A 22,281-nucleotide genomic window follows, 5' to 3' on the forward strand; every position below is an offset into this window, starting at 1 on the left:
AATTTGGGGAGGATAGTTGGGTGGAATTCCACAGGGAAGCCATCTGGTGCCGGGTTTCTTTCTGTAGAAGACCCCTGGCTTGGTACTCTATTAGCTGTCTGGCTTTTTTCTTTCTGACTTAACTGCTCGGTGTCCAAGAATTTTTCCATTTCTTATAAGATTAACATCTCCAATTTTATTGCAATCTTCTATTTTTCTTTCAGTTTAGCTAAAGCCAACTTTTTGTTCTGATTATTTTGTGGGGATTTTTAGTTTTGTTAATTTCTGCATGAGCTTTTGTTATTTATATTCTTCTAATGTTGAATTTAGTCTGTTCTTGCTTTCCTAGAGATGCACTGGTAAAAGTTTTTTTTTTATTTGCAATGTCTTAAACCTAGGAATTCATTACTATAAATAATTTCTTCTTATGGCTACTTTTGCTGTATTGCTTAGGTTTTCATATGTAATGAGAACATGTGTGCTAAGCCTTTAGAATAATACTTTGAGTAACTAAAGTAACCAATATAAAGTGTTTCTTTTTTTTTTTAGTGCAGAAAAAAAATGAAATTTAAAATAAATGCTAGCTAGAAACACAAGACAGATATCAGGAGGCATCAGTTGGAGGAATTTTTCCTTTGAGAAATAAACTCCCCCCCCCTTTTTTTGAAATAAAATGGTAAAATTACAAGTGAGTGGCATTTATAAAATAAGTGGCTTTTTAAGTGACTTGGAGAATGTTGGTAGAGTAAAAAGTCCATGTGAAATAATAGTCATTTCTTACCATTTTTTTTTGTTGTTGTGAGTGTGTGGTTATAGCAAAGTTCAAAAATAAAAGAAATATAAGTAACATATTTTTAATACATAAATCCAGGGGATTGTGTGGTTTAATTTGCTGTATTCCTTAGTGGTGATATTGTTTTTAACTCTGAGCCATCCAAGGACAATTTTTAAATGATTATCTGGTCATATATTTAGAACATTATGTTGATAAGCCAGAATTTTTATTTTGAATGAAATTTTCTGATTCTGTGTCAGTAAACATATAGAGATAGTAAAGTTACATTTCCGCTTTTCTTAACTAAATTGGTTACCTTTGAAACCTCTGGAATTAGGAATTCAATACATACTTGCCAGTGGCCTGGATACTTTGATTTCAGAGATCAGAAATTTTAGTTTATAATATTCCAAGAAATTATTTTAATGATATTCTGATTGTTGTAATCAAAGCAGTGGTTATGTTGAAAGGATGAACAGAGTGTAGTGTCTTTGGGGAAGACAAGACAGATAGTAAGTGTGTATAAGTGCTCATACATGCGTTTGCTTACACTTTCTACCCTTGGATGTTAAATGCTGACCAGCGGTCTTCTGACTTTTTACATAAGGCCTCTTCAACCTGATTATAAAATGGAACATTGCGAAATATAGCTGGAGTGGTAACAGAAGCCATTTTCAATCAGGGCCTATCTGTCTCTGGCTTTTGGCCTCTTCTCTCCCCTTTTTGGTCTCCTGTCCTCTGCCTCTGTGTCTATAATAAGTGTGTCTCTTTCTCCAGTGCAGGAGCCCCAAGTTATAGAGAAGAGTTTATACTACAGACATTTAGTAGTTTCGGTGAGGTTTTTCGCTTGATTCTGCATATTGCTGATGCTTCTTATTTTAGGGTTTACTTTCTATAATCATTGCACATCATATCATTTTACTTCCTTAGATTACTTATTGAGCACCTGCTAAGTGTAAGGTACTATTTTAGAAGCTGGGAAGTTTTCTGTCGGTAGATTATGGTACTTTCCCTACAGGGATCCTATTATGTGTTTTGGTGAAATGGAATAATTTAAAGCAATAGGCATAAATATGAACAATACACACAGTCGCAATTTGGAGGTTACCTGGAAATTATAAGTCCAAATTAAAGTGTGGGTCAAGTAGTATGCACATATAAACCTCTCAGGTGACCATTGAACTGAAATACTGTTTTCACTCTTTAAAATAAAATTAGCATGTTGGCAGATAAATTGAATATGACCCCAGAAGAAGCCGAACGGTGGATTGTGAATTTGATCAGGAATGCAAGATTGGATGCCAAGATTGATTCTAAATTAGTGAGTATTGTGTTTTCCTGTTTCACCCTGGGAATTTTTCATTAGAACACTTTCTTTTCACTTGGTTATGTGTAACATAGTAGGCAACAACAATAACCTGTTTTTCCTCAACTGGATAAATACTGTCATCCCTCTACAAATACGTTAAAATACATGTGAGTGACCACGTTGTTAGGTCATACTCACCATGACCTAGTAATATTGAGAGACAAAGAAGTAAAATCTGTGTATCACTGTGCCTTTCAAATAAGCAAATAACATGTAAACCCTTAAAAACGTACTAATTTGCCTGTTTTCATTTTAGGGTCATGTGGTTATGGGTAACAATGCAGTCTCCCCATATCAGCAGGTGATTGAAAAGACCAAAAGCCTTTCTTTCAGAAGCCAGATGTTGGCCATGAATATTGAGAAGAAACTTAATCAGAATAGTAGGTCCGAGGTAAGAATCGCAGGGTTTCTACTTTGTCTGGAGATTAGCAACAACGTGACGTAATTGTTATTTGAATGCTGTTTGAAAATCTTATCGGTTGTATTTGACTTTATATTTCTACTTAAGAGAATGAGCATTTTCTGTAAGAAAGTACTAAATGTAAATTTTTCCTGCATTTGTTATATACCTTACTCAAGGAAACTAGGAAAAAACTATGTTCCTAGTTTAGCTATTTTTCTTTTTTTTTTTTTTTTAATCATGCCTTTATGAACTAGTTTTCGCTGGGATCTCAACACATCATTTTTACACTGGCAAATGATAATTTACAAGCCTAGTGCTCTTCTGGGTCTGAAATTTGTGTCCTTTATAAATCTCAAGGATAGTTCTGGGAGAATCTTTGTTTTGGCATAGTATGTTAAGCTGCTGCTGCAGATGAGCACTTCCCTATTGGGATTCCTGCGATGGCGTCCTACATGTGTTTCAGTTGGGCTTTCTGCTTGTGTTTACCATGGAAGGCAGCACTGAGCTGCTCTGGTCCCTGGGTCCTTTCCCCCACATGGCCGACCGGGCCTAAGTCTGTCTGCACCATGGTTAGCTGTTGAGTAGTGAGCCAGCACATGTCTCTCTTGTCTGTGTGTTCTGCCGTTCAAGTAAGTTAAAATAAAAAGACCAGTAATAATAACTGGTCCTTGTATGGGGGGGCAGTATAACACATTAAATATTGAAGGCACTTGGAATGCACATGTGATTTTCAATCTGAAGCCATCTTTAATTCCCTTTGGACATAATTGTGCACAGCTAGAGAGGAAGTTGTCATTGAGGAATAGGACCTTCATTGATTAAATTTTATGGATTGTGATTATTGTTCCAGTGTTGGTAGTTCTGTTCTTAATTGGCCAAACATCTATCAGTTATTTTTCTTTTCTTCTTTTTTTTTAACATTTATTAATTTGAGAGAGGGAGAGACAGAGGAAAAAGATATCTTCCATCACTGGTTCACTCCCCGTGTGGCCACAGCAGGCACTGCTGAGCCAGGCCAAAGCCAGGAGCTTTTTCTGGGTCCTGTACATGTGTGGTGGAGTCCCCAGCACTTGGACCGCCTTCTGCTTTTCCCTGGGCATTCACAGGGAACTGTATCAGGAGGGAGGCTGTCAAGGTATAAACCGCACCTATTTTGGATACTCACTAATTCCACAGTTCAGGTCATATTTTGCTATAACACATCACGTTCAGTGATTACAGAAGTGAAAGTTTTAACAGCCGTTTGGCAGTAGTAGTGCTGAAGTAAATGTTACATCCCTTTTCCTGTGTTGGCTGTTTCAGAAAGTATTTTTCTTTTCATGCTGTCGATTTCCTCACATTCTAGGCTCCTAACTGGGCAACTCAAGATTCTGGCTTCTACTGAAGAACTGTAAAGAAAAGATGAAAAAAAAGCATAAAATAAAAATGAAATAATGAAACCGTTGTATGAAGAGTGACATACGTTTTCAAAACAACTTGTTGAGTAAAAATTTTTGGAGAATTTGAATAAAATTGGTCATATTTATCTTGTGAATTTCTTTGTGTGTTAAGTACATTCTTTATTTTAGAACAGTAACATATTTACACCAAATTGCAAAACTGGTAGCATGATCACTCAGTTTGTTCATCTTACATTATTTATGTAACAGTAACCACAACATTGACACTAGTTCAGTGTCTGTGAATAGCTCTGTGCCATTTTACAGTGTGTGCATTTGTGTGATTATTAACTGCAGTCAAGATATAAGCCGATCATCACAGACATGCTTTTGCTGCTGACTCAATCCAGTTGCAACAACCTTTGACAACCAGTAATCCATTCTCTATTTCTACAGTTTCATCCTTAGGAGAATGTTACATGGCTGGACGTGGTCCAACCCTCTCTTTCTTCAAGCTTTGCATCAGATCAAGTCAACCCCAGATTGAATTTATACAAGGAAAAAAAATTGTGCCATTACTACTAATCATGTCCCGAATTTTTTTTTTTCTTATCATTAGTCCTTTAACTGCACAGGAGAAGAGCTATATCTGTAACATTTGCAATGGATTGGTTTATTCCAGGCAATCCAAAAATATAAAGTAGACAGTTAATTACATGCATGTAACTGTACTATTCACGTAGGGATTTGAATGCTTGCATATGTTGATATCTGAGGGCTCCTGGGATCAGTTGCTTGGGAATCACAGGACAGCTGTAGCTAGTATATTAGCTTTCGAGATTAGCTTTTCTTTTCCACTCATAGCACCTTTGAGATCTAAGTTGTATGTACCAGTGACTTTATTGCTGGATAGTGTTTGATGTTGCACATTAAGCATTTAACTACAAAAGGATGTTTTGGTTTCCAGTTTAGGGAACTAAAAGTAAAGCTGTTCCTTTATTTCTAAGTTAAAGTGCCTCCTTAGTTTCTCAAGGTTCACCTCTGGAGACTAAATTGGAGAATAGGTTGAATGTTATAAATGTGCCTCTGATTGTTACATATAATGCACATACTGTATTAGATATACAAAGTGTTTGAGAGCTGAGAGCGGTAAAGCCCTCGGTGGGTCTCATTACATAGAAGTAGTTTGATTTTTCACTTTGAATTAAAACTCAATCAGTGGAAATTTGTTTGCTCTTCCAGTAAGAGATAAAATACAAAATTAAGGGGCTAGCACAATGGCACAACAAGCTAACTCGACCTTCAAGCACTGGCATCCCATGTGGGCATTGTATCCTTTCTCCTGCTAAGGACTGGGAAAGCAACAGAGTATGACCCCATGTCCTTGGGACCCTGCACCCATGTGGGCAACTCGGAAGAAGCCCCTGGCTTCAGATCAGTTCAGCTCTGGCCATTGTGGCCATGTGGCAGGGGTGAGTCAGCTGATAGAAGATCTTTCTGAATCTCCCTTTCAAAATAAAAGTTCTTTTTAAAAATTTATATACATGTGAAAATATGTGTATAGTTCTTTTCTTATTTTGACATGTAATCAGGTCAACCTCAAGACTCAGGCGAGATTAGAGACAAGAAGTTAATTGCTTCTGTGTGAAGATCTCCCTAAATACTAAACTTTGATTTGAAGGGCATCTACAAGTTTTCTGTAAAAAGGCCAGATAGTAAATATTTTGGTCTACAGACCGTATGTTCCCTGTTTTGATTATCCTGTCTTGTAGCACAAAGCAGCCTTTCTTCGTAAGTAAATGCTGTGACTGCATTCTAGAAGACCTCCTATGACTACAGAGATCCTAGCGACATGTGCTGTGGTTTCTCACCCTTGACTAGTATAGGTAGGTACTTGCAGTGTAACCAAAGGTCCTGGAACAGGTTAAGAGACTAGTCAGAGTAAACCAAGTGCTGGTATTTTATTCATCATTGTGAAAGTATGTAATTGGGGTTGGGGGAAGATGATTGGTAGTACAAAGTGGTAAATAAAACTGAGATTGTATTACACTGTATGCTACTACAAAGGTCCAAAGCAGTATGTGTTTAGTAGGTTGTGATTAGGCCCTAGTCCATAAAACTTCAACTTTCTTGGCACCATTATCTTCCAATAAAAGAGAAGAGCGTTGCATTTGTTCCTGTAAGTAAAGTCATTGGTTATAGCCTCACACAAAGTGTTACTGGAACATAACAAAGCTCTGATGAGCATCTCTGACTTTGTTCTGCTTAGACTGTTCCTTCAAGGTTTTCCATCATATGAATAATTAATGCTCACCTTTTCTGTGCCTTTTTGCTTTTTGCATTGCTGCCCTTTGAACTTAATGGTTTACTAGTACCATTTTGGAAGGCGATGTATGTTTTAGTGTTACTACAAACAGTTTTTCATTATAAAAATGCCTTCTTGACATTTGCATAGAGGTTATTTCATCTTTTTTTTTTTTTTTTTTTGATAGGTAAAGTGCTCCAGTAAGATTCTGAACACAGGACAAGCTAATATAAGTGATTATTGTTTCTAACTGTTTCTACTTTTTTTACCAGTAATAGACCCTTCTACACATCCGTGTCTGCAGCCACATCAAAGAGCAAACATTCCTGAAGCTCACATTGTTTGCCATGTCTTAAATACTTTCTGCACTCTCAGCATGTGCATTTCTGCATTTTTTTTTAGCACTGTGAGTAATATAAAAAAGTTGATTCCAGTGTAAAGAAAAACCAACATGCTTTTACCTAACAACTTGTACTAACTATTCAGCTTAAGAAATAGACCATTGTTTTATCAACTTTGAAACTTTGGCCCTTAATGGTAGCATTTTCCTTTCAGTCTTTGAAAAGTAACTATTGTGACTTTAGTGTTAGTAATCCCATTTATGTATGTGTGTACCATGTGCATATATCCCTAACAAAAAATGTCTATTTTCAACCTAGATAGTAAACCATTCTTGGTATTCAGTAACTTCTCAATACTGAGATTCATCCATATTAATGTATTTTATTCTTTTTCACTGTTGACATTTCATTTTGAATGTCACAATTTGCTAATTTTTGGAATTAGCCGGACGATTCTGGTTTGTTAATCGGAATTACTGCTTCATACATGGTGATTACTGCTTTCTGAGGGATTTGCTGTTCCTGTCTCCACCTTGCCTTTCGTTTCTTTATCCCTTTCCTCCTTTCGCCAGTTTCTTACCGCCTTATGGGTTGATCCTGTCCTCAGCTTCATTTTTTTCTTCCTCATAATGGTTAAATGGATAAATGCTCACTTCTACTTAATGGTATCCTAGACATTTTGGCGTGTTTGTAACTTAAAATCTTAAAATTGTATCTCTGCTATTCCACCCTCAAGAATATGAGGAACTTTTTCATTTCAGTAGTCTTTATCAGCTTATTTTTGCCATAGTCATCTTTTTGTTACAGAATCAAAATTAGACATTATTTTGTACAATTATATTTTTCTTACCCACGTCTTCTATAGTTAGATTTATTTAAGCTTTTAGTATATCTCTCTCATTGGTCTTTTTGCAGGCAGTTTCACTAATATATCAAAAGTGTGAATTTTATTAATACTGGTTCTTAGTCTAAGGAACAAATCCTTAACATGGCTTCCACTGTCTGACATATGCTAGCTGCATCAGCCTCATTCAGTGCCACCTACTAGTCCTTATGTATGAGGAGCTCTTTTTTAAAGCTCTGGTCTGTGTAATGATTGTGCCCCATGAATGGATTTTATAATCCACAGTCTGGTACCAGTCCAACTTTGAAAAGAACTGTTCTAAAGTGCCACCGTTGTTCGTGTTTGGTGTTTGCCACACTGCTCCCCCTACCTAGGAATGCGTTGTTTTCCCAAGCATCTGTCTCTTTCCATGCATGTGTGTTTCTTCTCTGTTTCATTTTTCCTTCAGAGTCTTCTCAAATATCAAGGAAAACATGACTTTTCATTTCTTCAGGACATTTTGCCTTAACTCAGACTATGTTAGATTCTTCTGTTTGAGTCTCAGTCTCCATATCATTTACTCTCGTGATTACATGATTAATGTTTATACCTAGTTGGTTAATGGTTAATGCATATTCTACAATGTCATTCTTTTTAAAAAATGTATTGATTATATTTATTTGAAAGCCACAGATAGAGGTCTGCCATCCTTTGGTTCATTCCCAATATACCTGCTACAACAGCTGCCCAGCCAGGCCGAAGCCAAGAACTCATTCCAAGGCTCCTACGTAGCTAGCAGGTTCTGCTTCAGCCATCACCTGCTACCTTCCAGAGTACACATCAGCACAGAGCTGGCCTTAACCTCAGACGGCCTGGCTGTTTGGATCACTGACCTAAATAACTCGATGAAGCCAGTACTGGGACTGGCATAACAGGCCAAGCCAAGTCATTGTTCAGGATATCTTCATCCAATATTGGAGGGCTTGAATCCCAGCTACTCGTAGCTTCCAACCAAGGACCTTGATAATGTGCCTGGTAGGCAGCAAGTGGTGACATATGAACTATCACATGGGGAACCCAGATAGGCTTCCAGGCTCCTGAATTTGTCCTGGCCTATCCCGGGCGTTATTTCGAATGAATCAGAAAATGGAAAATCAGTCTCTTTCAAACAACTACACAGTATAATAAAAATTAGAAAATTTTGGTAACTCCAGCAGTTCACAACTTAAATCTGAATAGTAAAACATAAGGCAATATAGAAGTTACTATGTAAGTATATGTAGACATGCAGCGTTGTTGTCATCAAGTAGCACAATTTTGGAAAAGTCTCCTATTTTTCTTGGTAAAGATTGGATTAAAAATTGAGAGAGGCAGATGCACCAATGGTCTCAGATGTTCTTTCCGTCACCTTCGCAGCGTTCAGAAAAGCAGCTGGAGAAACCTATTAGGACTTCCAAATTTACAATCTTCTAAACTTGTGTTCTTTTTGACCTGCTGTTGATCCTCAGATAGGATCTCTGCTGACTTTAGTGCTGGTGCAAGTGTGAACAAAGGAAAGTGGTACTGGTGTCCTCAAATACCCTCAAGTACTTTGAAGAGGTCACTTGTGAAGTAAACTTTTTGAGAGCAATTGAACAGTTTTGCCCTAGCAGTAAAGGCCAGCAGCAAGAGAAGTAGCCAAGGTCAGGGCCAAAGGATCTGTTAGACTGAAATGTTTAAAGCTTTCAGGGAGGCTTCAATTAGACTCTTAAAAAGCATCCCTCTGTTAAACTGTGTTTCCCATGCATAATTTATTCCCATTCGTTTTTAATTCTCTGGGAGATCAAGACATCCTCTGAAAAAGCGCTAACTTCCTGGAGAGGTAGCACAAACACTGTTACGTTTTGTTAATTTTTCATCTCATGTATTTAATAAACTGTTTGACTGTTAGAATCTGCAAGAAATAACATTAATCTAAGGCATCTCCTATTTTGGTTCTAAAACTGTGGCTCTGCTGCCGGCTTCCATTTAGTCTGATGAGACTGGAAGAACAATGCCAGATTGATTCATTTTGTTTTTAAGTGTTGTGAAGACAATTGGGGAGTGAGAAGACTATTGTTTGAAGTTTGAACTGGGAAACAGCTTGAGCACTTAAGCACCATTCCAGGTAAATAAACCAAACATATTTAAGTGTGTCAATACTCTTAAGTAGACTTAAATGCTTAAAGGTATACCTCTATCATTTCCCATTGAAGGGAGCTAGAAGGTAGCTGTTACAAACCTAGAAGCATGGCTTATGTACAGAAAGTCAGTATTGCAGTCTGGCAGCTTCCCTAGAGAATAAAATACTACTGGGTTACATTAATTTTGAGCACTTTTTATCTTGATTCTATCTACATTGTCCCTCAGGCAGTCATAATTTGTTCCCTCCCAGGAAACATAATAGATATGTACTAGAAGATGATTCGCTTGCTGTCCATTCATTCATTTGGGTGGGAGAATGATGTCTTGAACCATTAAAACATCAGTCTGGCAGGAAAAAATATTGCAGAGATTCACTCTGGCTTCCCTACTGTGAGAATATGCACTGCATAAAAAGGAAGCACAAGAATTAGCTGTATCTCTGCTCACTTGACCAATGAGGCCTAGCCTGTTGGTCCATCTCTGCATAAACCAGTTCGTGTTTCTTCACTCCTAACCAGACTTGCACCTTGAACTTTTGCCAACTGTTTAAGTGCCTGCCATTGGATGTGAGGGAGATCTGAGAAGAGTGCAGATGAGCTTAAAGCACATCACAGAGCATAAAGCATGAATCTTAATGGCAGATCAGAAGCTTTGTGTTCAAAGGTCAATATATCAGTACTACATGCACAGCTCTTAACTGCCAAAGGATCAAACTTGGGAAGCTGGAATAAGCCTGAATTTTGGAACTTTGGCATCATTTCTGTGTAAAAGTTCAAATTTCTGCTAGTGAATGTATCCAGTCCTTGGAGACGGGTGGTGGAATGTGGATGATTTTACCGATTTAGAAATCACCCAGAGAAGCATGCATCATGTTTTAGGAGATGACATAATTAGACAACATGCTTACTTGTGTAGTAATAGCTGCTTTGACCTAGGATTGGTGCCTAGTTCTTTAAGATTTGTAGGACTACAATGAAATTTAATTAATAATAATGTTCTAAATCCATTTCATATTTTCACTTTTACTCAACATTCACCTATATTATTTCAAATAAGTTTCAAAACAGGCTTGAAATGTCTCTTGGGTAGACTAATGTGTGTTAGTCTTCAAGTTTACACACAAGGTCATTTGACAACCTTTCCTCGTCTATGCATAAGTGATCTAAGGAATTCGGAGAAGGTACATTTTCTAGAAAGTGAAAACAAAAAGTATTGTTCAATAGTAACAATGTTTTTTACTTTATAAGATGCCACATTCTTTTACTAGAAAAGTTCAGGTGAATTATCATTCATGAAAGTTTTAAAAATGATTGTTTCCTTTTAGAGCATTTAAGGAGAAAAGTTGAAGGATTTTTTTTTAGATATTTGAATAGACAACAAGGATGAACTGTAGTTTTTCTTTTTCTTTTTTTTTTTTTTTTCAGCGAAATTATCCGTAAGAACACTCTGCTCCAATGTAGGAATGCCAGTGGAACAAGAGATGGTAACACAAGCTGTACCAGGAGACTCGAGGTTTTGTGTATTTGAAACATATATTCTACTGTAATGACTAAATTGTAGAGAAGCAAGATGTGTGTGTGTGTGTGTGTGTGTGTGTGTGTGTGTGTGTGTGTGTGTGTTTTAATTCACTCTGGGTTTTGCCCCCCCTGGTTTTGTCTTCTAGAACCAACAAAGTCCTTTTGTTTTTTGTTTGTTTGCTTGCTTGTTTCCAGAGCTCACCCTTAAATTGTGTAAAGTAATATGCCAAGAGAAAATTAAAAAGTTAACATTTTATTACTACAATGTGTTTCCTTAAAAGAGATATACCTAAAGCACATAAAGATTTAGAGTTGTCTGCAATAGATTTCCCTCTCACACACAGTTAATTTAAATAGATGGCATCTCTTTCGTTTTTCAACTTTTTAATTTTATTACAAACAAAAATGAAGCAAAGGCAGTGATTGTTATTTGCTGCACAGATAAGCGGCAGTATTTAAACCACATATTCTTATAACTTCGCTTTTGATTTTAAATAAATAATAATTATGCTGGGTTCTTATATAGGATTAGACAAAAAAAAAAAAAAAACCCTGTGGATATGTGTTTTGGCATTTATTTGCCCAGATTTCTCAGGGATACTCATGATATCCATCAATGGAAATTTAGATTTGAAGATCTTTTTCTGTTTGGTTCTAATCATTCCCCTAAGAACAATTTCAACACCTATTCATTACATGTTGATTGACTTTTAGTGGTAGATTAAAAAGGACATTAGTCCAGCAGAATAAATTTTGGAACAGATTCAAATAATACCTACACAATATTGTGTTTCTTTTCAGCTTTAACATATCTAGAAAAGCATCTAGGCAATAATAAATTGGTAAATATATAATGTTTTATGGCAAACATTTTTATATTTACATTTATAACAAATTAAAAACTATAACATATATCATTGTTATAAATGATAATAACATTTGTGCTCCCAAGCATCCCACTGCCAAACACATTCATACCACCCTCACTTGTGGATAAGTCTAGATTTTCGTGTCAAACAGAGATATGGGTATTGTGCAATCAACAAAGCACTGTTGTGCAATAATTAAAGAATTTTTAAACTGAAGATTAAATTGGAATGCTGTTATAAACATAAGGGAAATGGCCAACATTTTTCTTGGTATCAAAAGAAAACTCATTTCTAAAAATAAGTACCCTCTCTGTGATGACCCTTTAAAATAGTTTTAAGTGATTCCATTCACTGATGAGCTTTTGGGTCTGCAGCACTTTGCAGTAAGTGGTTTGCTCTTTGATCCTGTAGCCTTTAATCAGGTGTGTATCAACAAGAAGAAAGCAGTGGCAAGGCGGTATCACCAGCCAGACTCCACAGTCTCCGAAAGTGAACGTGGGAAGGCTCATGTGTGTTGCTGGGTCTGGAAAGGTCTCCTTTGGTGCAAGAATTTAAGGAAATACTGGCTAATATCATTTCCCATTTCTAAATTTCATCAAATTGAGGCAAGCAAGCCTGTCTGAAATCATCAGATTTTAAAAAATCACCTTGATGGTATAAAATGAGAAAAAAGTACAAAGTTTTTGTTATCTTTTCGGTTTGTTTAGCTTTCTCGAAAAAATCAGAAGTAAAAGGACTGAGAATGCCACATAGTGTTGTAACTTGCTGTTGACCTTCAGGGTTCAATTCCTTTGTAATGTGAAATTGATTTAGTATAATCTAGATTTCCCAATTTTCTGAACTTAACATGTTGTGGATATTGTCTTACAAAGTACAAACACCAAAGATTTCTCTCTTAATTCTACCTTCTATACCCACTCCAGGTTTGTAATCATTTACAATGACATAAGACCTGGCTCTTTCCCCATCCTTTCGTTCACCCTATCTAAACGGTTGCAAGCACGATTTGGTCAACAATGACTTGGCGATATTAAGAACTAAGTGAACTCCTCACTTTAAACAATGTGGCCTTCAGGAAGTTACTTTACCTCCAAAATGAGTGTTTCCAGGTCCCATGTCATGGGGTCATGGGAGTAAATAAGACAATTCATAAAACAGCCACACAGTGCCTGCTCTGAACAAAAGTTGGCCAGCACTCATTCTCTCTTATCTTTCTCCCACTTGTTCTTCAACAGTCTCTTCCTGCTTGTGTTATGTGCAGGTTAACAATATGTGATTATAAAATGGCATCCTCCTTGTCCCTATCAAGCTATCAAGTGGAGCTGCACATCATATTTTTCTCTGTCCTTTGCAGTACAGTTCTATGACCATTGACTTGAATTCCTAAAGATGGACATTTGTTTTAAATTAAATCATCCAACAGAATTCAGAAATTATTGTAAAAACTTCTGTTAGTAATTATTGTATTCTTCTGCTCTCTGATAATATTAAGTTGCTACCTTCATAAATAGACTTATTTTGAAGTACATTTTTCAATGACTCTAAGAATGCATGTAAAGTCTCACACTTAAAAAATTATCAGGACTCTGCCCTGTTCCAGCACTGTGACTGAATTGTGTTCTGTATTTGATTCTGAATAACCTGTGAGCTGCTTACCAGTATTATCATCCAGTTACCAGAGCAGAAAGTAAATACTGAGTCATACTGAAGGTGATAAAACCAGTAAAGCACACAAAAGGATCAAAACTTGCACCGTTTCAGGAGATAGCCTAAATAATTGAGGAAAGTACATTCCCTAAACTGACTTTGTTGAGGTTACTGAAAGAAAATTTCCTATACATTCACCTTTCAAAAGAAGAAAATTAATCAACTCTGCTAAGAAACAGCAGTGATGCTGAAAATGGATCTTATAATCAACGTTTCTTCCTTTATCATGGGAAGTCAATCACGTTTGCTCGTTGCTGGTTGTCTGAAAAGGGGGAATGTGAAAGATAGCATCTGAGCTGAGGAGACACAGAATCGTGAGCCATAGTTGAAGAATCTGGAGATAGTTATCCTGGAGAAGACCCTAGGGAAAATGGAAAAAAAAAGTTTCAAATATTTGAAGAAAGAATGTGAAGGAAGGATTAGATACACTCTGTGTGGTCCAAGAGGACACAATTAGAATAATTGATTACAAGCAATTAGCTGCAAGTGGTCTGGTAAGTAGAGTTGTGGCACCTTGTAAAATCACATTCTGAAAAGTAATGATGAAACTAATCAGTGTTTAAACTATTTCGTCTTCCAACTCTCACCCAGGGGTCTCAATCTTTGAAAGGAAAGGTAGCTCGTGTTTTTGTAAAAGCAAAAGACCTTCAATGTCTTTACTTGTCCTCTGACATGAGACTATCATGTGAAAAGTACCTTTTCTGTGTGTAAAATATGGTTGCAAAATTTGATATATTAATATTAGAGATTCTGTAATACCTGAAACCTGCCCCTCATCCCATCATTTAGTGGCAAATATTTGGTATATTAATGGCAGATTTTTATGATAAGATTAATATATAGTGCTTGAATATAAAATAGATTTAATGACAAAAACATATGTAAGAGAAGTAAAACACAAATTTCAAACAACATAATCCCCCATATTATTATCATGGACATTATAATCTGTTCTTCTAATCCCTTACTATCCTTATATTGTATTTAGTTTAATTTATAATTTAAAAATATACTTTATAAATTTTGTAGGCCACAATTTTTACATGGTATTATATGCATATATTACTTGATTATAATATTTCCAATGCGCGATGTTTCATGCAGACTTACAGCTCTTTCTTGTGTTATGAATATTTTGTATTTTTAAACAAATGTATTAATAAATAAATACCCAAGCAATGGTTTGTTAGTATAGGTAACAGTGCAGTAGACATTTTCCTATGTTACTAACCATCTCCGTGTTAATTGTGTTCTTAGTTAGATTTCTGGAAGCAGAGTTAATCATTTTCATCAAGTTCCTTGATATGTCTACATGAATTGACCTCTGAAAATCAAATATCATTTTCCTTTCTTAATCTGTAAGATTAGATCTTAGGTTTTTTGTTTATCTTTCTAAAGATTTGTTCATTCATTCATTCATATTTGAAAGATGTAGCTTTACAGGGAGAGGAGAGATAGAAAATATCTTCCATCTGCTGGTTCATTTCCCAAATGCCCACAACAGCCAGATCGGACATGAAGCTGGGAGCCAGGAACTTCCTCCAGATCTCCTCTGAGGGTGCAGGGTCCCAGCAATCTGGGCCACCCTCTCCTGCTTTCCCAGGCCACAATCAGAAAGAGAGCTGGATTGGAAGTGGAACATCCAGAACACAAACTAGCATCCTTCGTTAAATTCCATTTCGTAGATGAAGCATGCATATGAAATTTTTTAATTTATATTTTTTAATCAGAGATACCATTTTGATAGGATATATATATGTAAAATGACTAGTTAAAAGATTTTTGAATATGCCTGCTTACGTTTTCCCCCATTTTTCATCTGTATTGCTAGTTTAAAAAATGTTAAGGACACACAATTTAACCCATAATAGCAGTCAATAATTTTAGGAAGTACTTAAAAGTTGTATTTGTAGGGCCCAGCATGGTAACCTAATGGCTAAAGTCTTTGGCCTGCAAGAGCCGAAGCTCCTGGCTCCTGGCTCCTGGCTTTGGATCAGCTCAGCTCAGCTCTGACCGCTGCAGCCACTTGGGGTGTAAACCAGTGGATGGAAGATCTTTTTCTTTGCCTCTCCTCTCTGTAAACCTGACTTTCAGAATAAAAACATAAATGAATCTTAAACAATTTTTTTTTCAAAACATGTGTATATTTTGGAGAGCATGAAAACCAGGACAGGGGCAGGGGTGGCTAGACAGAAAGGCACCTGCCAGTATGTGTGTGGGCTGAGTAGTAGGTTGGTTGAGTTGAACTAGGCTTCAATGCCCATTGACAAGTATGAGAGCTAAATGGGATGTGGGACAGACTGAACAAGCCTGCGGTACATACTGGTATGCATGGGAACCAGGGTAGGGGCAGGCCTGGTGGGGTTTATGGGGAGTCACCCCAACTAGGCTGCAGCTCCCATTGGTTTGCCTGAGGACCGAGTATGAAATGGGTAGGATCGAGCTGGACAACAACACCCATTGGTTCAAGTGGATGACAGGGCTGGAAACAGAACTGATCCAGCAATTGCAACAACCAGCATGTGCATAAGCTGATTGAGGTGACGGACGATGTTGGACCCTGCACTGGCGAACTCACACAAGAATCTGGTTTGGGATCATCTCAGACGAAGTTTCTTTGGAGATCCCTCCAACTGAACTGCTGATCTCAGAACCCCAGCCATGAAGAGACTATGTCAGCCAGTGGATTCTGAATAGGTTTCATCGCGATTGAAACAGCGAGACTGGCAACATTTCAAACCTGTTGAACTATCAAAACTGCTTGAGCAGGACCCTCAGAGCGTGTCTCACATTGGGGACCTGGGATGGGTGGGAGGCTGGGTGTGGCTTCTCCCTTTGTTTCTCCCCTGACCCCAGATACAAGGGGCAAAAAGTGATATTAGTGTGGAAACTGGTATTACCCACTTTCCTGTAGCCCTTGACTCTTTGTACCCTAATCTACTAAGTAAGATTATTAAAAAAGAAAAAAATAATATAAATTAATAATTTTAAAATGTACACGTTTTGAAGAGACAATCTTGAAACAGTGTTTTGTAGACCCCGTGTTTGTTCTGCATCCCTTCAAAAGACAACATTCACATTTGAAGCTACCGCAAGAAGGGCTCCTCAAAAAAGTTTGTACCAAAAAGTCTAGCAAAGGAGTTTGACCCATTATTTTGCATCATTTGAATCTGTGGTCTCAAGCAGGCAGGCACTGCAGGCATTGTACCCTGCCGGTGGGACTGGAGCCATGCAGTGTCCAGGGACTCAGCTACAGTATTTACCTCTGAGCAGCCGCAGTGGCCTTTCCACCTGACAGAATAATCAGAACATCACTTCTGTCTGCATAGGTCAAATTAGGATGTCTGGACCTATGGGAAATTCAGTGAGTATATTCCATATTTTATGAAATTTGGTTTTTTTGCTTGAGTGAGAGTGAATTCTTCTGTTTGCCACAAAGAGTAAAAGCCTCTTGCATACACTGGTATGTTCAGAGCTTTTGCTTTTTGGGAAAGTATTTCTTGGCAAGTGTTTGTATAATGTAGTATATATTCAAGTAAGAAAAAATATATGAAAATGCGTGTGTGCTTTTTTTTTAATAAGATTTATTTTATTGGAAAGGCAGATGTACAGAGAGGAGGAGAGACAGAGAGGAAAATCTTCTGTGCAATGATTCACTCCCCAAGTGACTGCAACGGCCGGTGCTGCAACGATCCGAAGCCAGGAGCCAGGTACTTCTTTCCAGGTCTCCCACGCGGGTGCAGGGTCCCAAGGCTTTGGGCCATCCTCGACTGCCTTCCCAGTCCACAAGCAGGGAGCTGGATGGGAAGTGTTGGTGCCGGGATTAGAACCGGCGCCCATATGGGATTCCGGCACGTTCAAGGTAAGGACGTTAACGATTACGCTATCGCGCTGGGCCCATGTGTGCAGTTTTAAGACTGGTACCACAGCTGGGAAGTTTTCCACTCTACTAGCCCAGATGCTTCAGCATTCCTGCCAGACTAGTCTTCTGCTGCTTTCCTTTAGTGTTTTTTTTTTTTAAACTGCTAAATAACATGCACCACTAAACAGTATATTGTTAGGTCTTGCCTGTTTGTGAAATTTCTATGAAAGGAACCACACTGCATGTACTTCTCTTTTGCTTAAACACCAGATTTTTGAGGTTTGTTCACATGGATACGTATACCCACGGCTTGCTCTCTGTCATTGTGTAGGGCGGTTCCCTGTGTAAATATCCCACAACTTATCCATATGCATTTTTACTACATGGACATTTAGATTATTTAATTAGTAATTACTTAAATTGCTACCAGATTTTTACTATTATGTATAATGCCACTGTAAATATTTTTGTCTCCTGATGCCTTAGTTTATGTTTATTAGGAGAGTTGGTAGGTGATAGTCTTGCTGAATAGTTATGTTTACTATGTAATACCAAAAATCTCCCCAAGTGATTGTATGTGTGTGTATACACGTGAAGGATAGAGTGGCAGAGACACCTTCCATGCTCCCAATTCACTCACCGAATGCCCACGATAGCAGTCAGCTGTGTTGAAGCCTGGAGCTGGGCACTGGATTTGGGTCTCCCATGTCGGTGACAAGGATTCAATTACTTGAACCACCCAGGGTGTGGATTAGCAGGAAGCTGGCCTAGAAGCAGAATAACTTAAAAAACTGTGCACTCTAATATGGGATATTGGCAACTTAACTGCTAGGTCAAGGACTGCCCGCTCACCTGCTATTTAAATGACAAATGAAACTGGAAGAAAAATGGATGAAATTGCTGGAAATAGATTAGGAAGAGAATATAGTCCTGAGTAACTCCCACAATAATTTAGGTAGAGAAGGAAACCTTATTTTTGTAACTGTTTGAATTGAAAGTTCATCTACTTTTATACTTTTATTCATTGTGTATTTTTATTATTAAAAGTGATGAGTTTGTCCCTTTGGAAAATGTTGACTATATTCAATAAACTTTAATTCAATTGAAGTTTTTTTAAAAAACTATTTTCATAGTTTTAAAAATTTGTTTAAATTTCTAGTATAATTTAAAAATATGTTGCTCTGTAATTTAAAAATTTCCCTGCTGTAACTCATTTTGGTAGAACATATATATATATATATATATATATATATATATATATATATATATATATACACACAAATATATATATACTTTTTGGCTATTTGAAGGTCAGAACATGGGTATTACTTGGTTGCTTTTGAAAAATGGTATGAAATGTTTGCAGAATGTACAGGCAATTTAATTATTTTCAAGAGCTTTCTCTGAGTTGTAAATGACAACATACTGTATATATTGAGGGTATTCAGTGTGGAGTTTTGATGTATGTATGCATATGCTGCGGAATGATTGCCCCAATTAATCTGAGCAGCAGTCCATCACCTTATGTAGATATTGTGGGTTTGTCATGAGAACAGTCAAGATTTATCCTCAGCAGTTTCCAAGGACACGAAGGCTAGTTGCCTTCATTGTGCTGTGCCGTAGATTTACAGAAATGATTCATCCTAACAGGAGCTTGCTACACTTTGACCAACATCATCATCTCATTCTCTGCCTTCCCTCAGCCATGATAACCACCATTGTACTCTTTGCCTATGGAGTTTAGCTTTTTTGTTTGTTTGTTTTAGATTTCACATGTGAGATCATATGTGACTTTATTTTTCTATTTGATATGACAAAATCTATAGCTGCATGTTAAAATTTTCCATCTGAGGCTTATTTCCACACGTTTCTCACACATTCTAACAGATTCTACTTCTGTATTTCACCACCGTGTAATTTTATACAAAGAGTTTTATAGTTATCTCTGTTTTTTATAGTATCTTATGCCATACAAACATACATGGGAAAGTATCTTTTTCCCATTTAGTGATTTCTCCTTTGAATTTTCCTTTTATTAATATCTTCATGTTTGTTTTATTTGCCTGTATTTTAAATCACCTATTAATTTTAAAAAATATGTTTGTTTATTTTTATCAACTTGAAAGGCAAGAGAGAATTTATTTTCATCTGCCTGAAAGGTGAAAGAGAGAAAAGGAGGGGAGTGGAGGGAAGGGGAAGGAGGAGGGAGAGGAGATCTTTCATCTACTGGCTCAGTCCTCAAAAGCTTATTATAGCCAGGACTGGGACAGGCTGAAGCCAGGACCTGGAATTTCAGCCAGGTCTCCCATGTGGGCGGTGCCTCATCTGCAACTTTCCGCATACATCCATGGGAAAGCAGGAAGCAGGCTTGGAAGCAGAGGTGCTGGGACTTGGATTGGCACTCCCAATATGGGATGCTGCTGTTGGAAGAGGCAGCTTAACCTATTGAGCCACAGTGCCTCCACCCAACTGTTAATTTTAAACTAGTGTGCTATTTTTTTATTTGTTCCTTTAGACTGAACTTTTTGGGGCCAGTGCTGTGGCTCAGTGAGCCACTACCTGCAATGCTAGTGTCCATTGCCACCAGCTGTAGTCCCAGCTGCTCCACTTCCCATCCAGCTTCCTGTAGTTAGTGTGCCTTGGAAAGCAACAAAAGATGGCCCAGTGCTTGGCCTTATGAACCCACTAGCAGAGGCCCAGCGCTCACCATTGCAACCACCAGGGATAAATCTCAGGGGGAAAGATTTTCTCCCTTTCCTGTTTCTGTCACTGTGCCTTTCAAAAAGTAACCACCCATCAAAAAATTTCTTTTTATTTCTGGCAGTCTTTATTTTTAACTTGAAGTAGTTTCAGTGTGTGTGTGTGTGTGTGTGTGTGTGTGTGTGTGTGTATAAAATGTAGTTGGGTTAGTAGTACATGCATAAATTTTATTTTATGCTTTTGATTTTATAATGTGACAAAACAGTTTTCTCTGCCAAAACTCTTCTCATAATTGTAGTGAATGATGTTGGTGTACAAGAATTGTACCATAACTGTTGTAACTTTGGAAGCAGGTTATTCCTTTTGCAGTTGTAATCATTTCAAGAGAGTCAATGGCTTTCACTGAATTTTGATTTAGGATAATGCTGCAGAAGTGGAACTAATGATATATACAAACATTTATAATAATACTTTTTATAAATCATTACACTTTCTATTCAATTTATTTTAATTAGTGAATTTGAATATAAGCAAATATTAGTATATTGCCCCCTTAAAGTGTTCGTTTCACACAGATAGACTTAATCTATCTTGTTCCAAGTACCGAAACTTTTCTTTATGATTTTCTGAAGGCTAAAGCGTAACCATTCAGCTCACATACCTTCATTGGTGGTAATTTTAACTTTTGAAAGTAAATTTGATTTTTAGAACAAGTAGTTTCTTAATTTTGTGCCTTATAATAATTTAAAAGATGAAATAATGTGGCTAATGTTGCCTGTAATCAAATTCTCAGTATACTTCTACCTCTATGAGGTAGAATTTCGATACACACTTGTTTGACTCCCAAGCCTGTGGACTAGATGACAGACTGACTTTGAGCCAACTGAGGAATATTTATTGACTATCATGTATACTTTTGGTTCTTGTACTGATGAAAGTCTAGCTCATAAATAATTTTATTCCCACAATACCTTTTAAGCTTGTAAGTAACGGTACTTTAGAAAATTCCATCCTTGGGGGTATGGGTGGGGAAATCCCAGACACTATGGAATTATATCATAAAATTTAAAAAAAAAGGAAATTCCTTTTTGTTACTTTATGCTTAGATGATTATGCATGGCTTTCTCCTATCTTACAATTGGTATGGATTTGCTTGCTCTGTTGAATATTTGATTTTATATTATTTGCTTTTCAGGTAGGATAATATAATCCATCATTTAAACTGGAATATGTTGGATTGCCTTAAGTTTGGGTGCTGTATTAAAGACAGGTTTTTTAAAAGCAGCACACAGATATTTAAAACATGATACAGAGATAGGAAAGCTAATCCTATTTTAGAGAACATAAAAGTAAATTTCTAATTCTGAAAAAAAGTTTTCATTAATAAAAGAAGTAGAAATTCAATAATATTCCTAAGGACCTTATATTCTACCATGTTTATTTTATTAAGTCAGATTTAAATAATTATACTTGTAGCTTAACATACAGATGAATCCTTTGGAATCTCGTACAGTGGTGGCATATTTTAAACATTATGGAAAAAACAGAAATTGGTGCTGGACTTACAGAAATAACTTAGTCATAATGTTTGGAACCTCCAGAAAGACGATGGTTATTGGGCATTTTCCAACTCATTTCTCTTGGCATGTAACATTCTAGGGTCAATAGGCAATTGAATTTTAATAGCTTAGATGCTTGAATCATTTCTTGAGCCCTATTTTGTTTGTCTCAAGTCAGCATGAGTATTTGAGGCAATCATCAATTTTAAAGGACATCTGGAAAGCATTTTATACCATCTCCTGAAATTCCCATAATTTCATGAACCATAGTAACTTCTTTTGATTAAAAAAAAATAATAATTAAGATATTTAATATATTACTCTGAGAAATGTCTGTAACTACTTAAAATATAAGAAAATTTAGAAAGGTGTGGTTTGGGGAAGATAAAAAATTACCATGAACTCATTTGAATTGGTTATTCAGCTTCCCCCAAATCACGTTTTTCTATTAATTGAATGATTTTTAAGTTCATCACAAAGGTGATGAAACAGATATGAATTAGTGGAATTACAAGAGTCCTATTCAAATA

At 36.8% G+C, this 22,281-nt stretch overlaps 1 protein-coding gene across 1 annotated transcript in view; it reads left to right on the forward strand.

Moving 5' to 3' along the window:
* EIF3E (eukaryotic translation initiation factor 3 subunit E) overlaps positions 1–4,060 on the forward strand; it is a 37,355-nt gene extending 33,295 nt beyond the window's left edge. Inside the window, exons 11-13 of the mRNA XM_058668551.1 lie at positions 1,973–2,075; positions 2,380–2,514; positions 3,872–4,060. Coding sequence (XP_058524534.1) covers positions 1,973–2,075; positions 2,380–2,514; positions 3,872–3,910 — 277 coding nt within the window. The 3' untranslated portion in view covers positions 3,911–4,060. The remainder of the gene's footprint in view (positions 1–1,972; positions 2,076–2,379; positions 2,515–3,871) is intronic.
* Positions 4,061–22,281: the final 18,221 nt, after the last annotated feature.

Source organism: Ochotona princeps, chromosome 9 (genome assembly GCF_030435755.1).
Source record: "Ochotona princeps isolate mOchPri1 chromosome 9, mOchPri1.hap1, whole genome shotgun sequence".
Taxonomy (NCBI): domain Eukaryota; kingdom Metazoa; phylum Chordata; class Mammalia; order Lagomorpha; family Ochotonidae; genus Ochotona; species Ochotona princeps.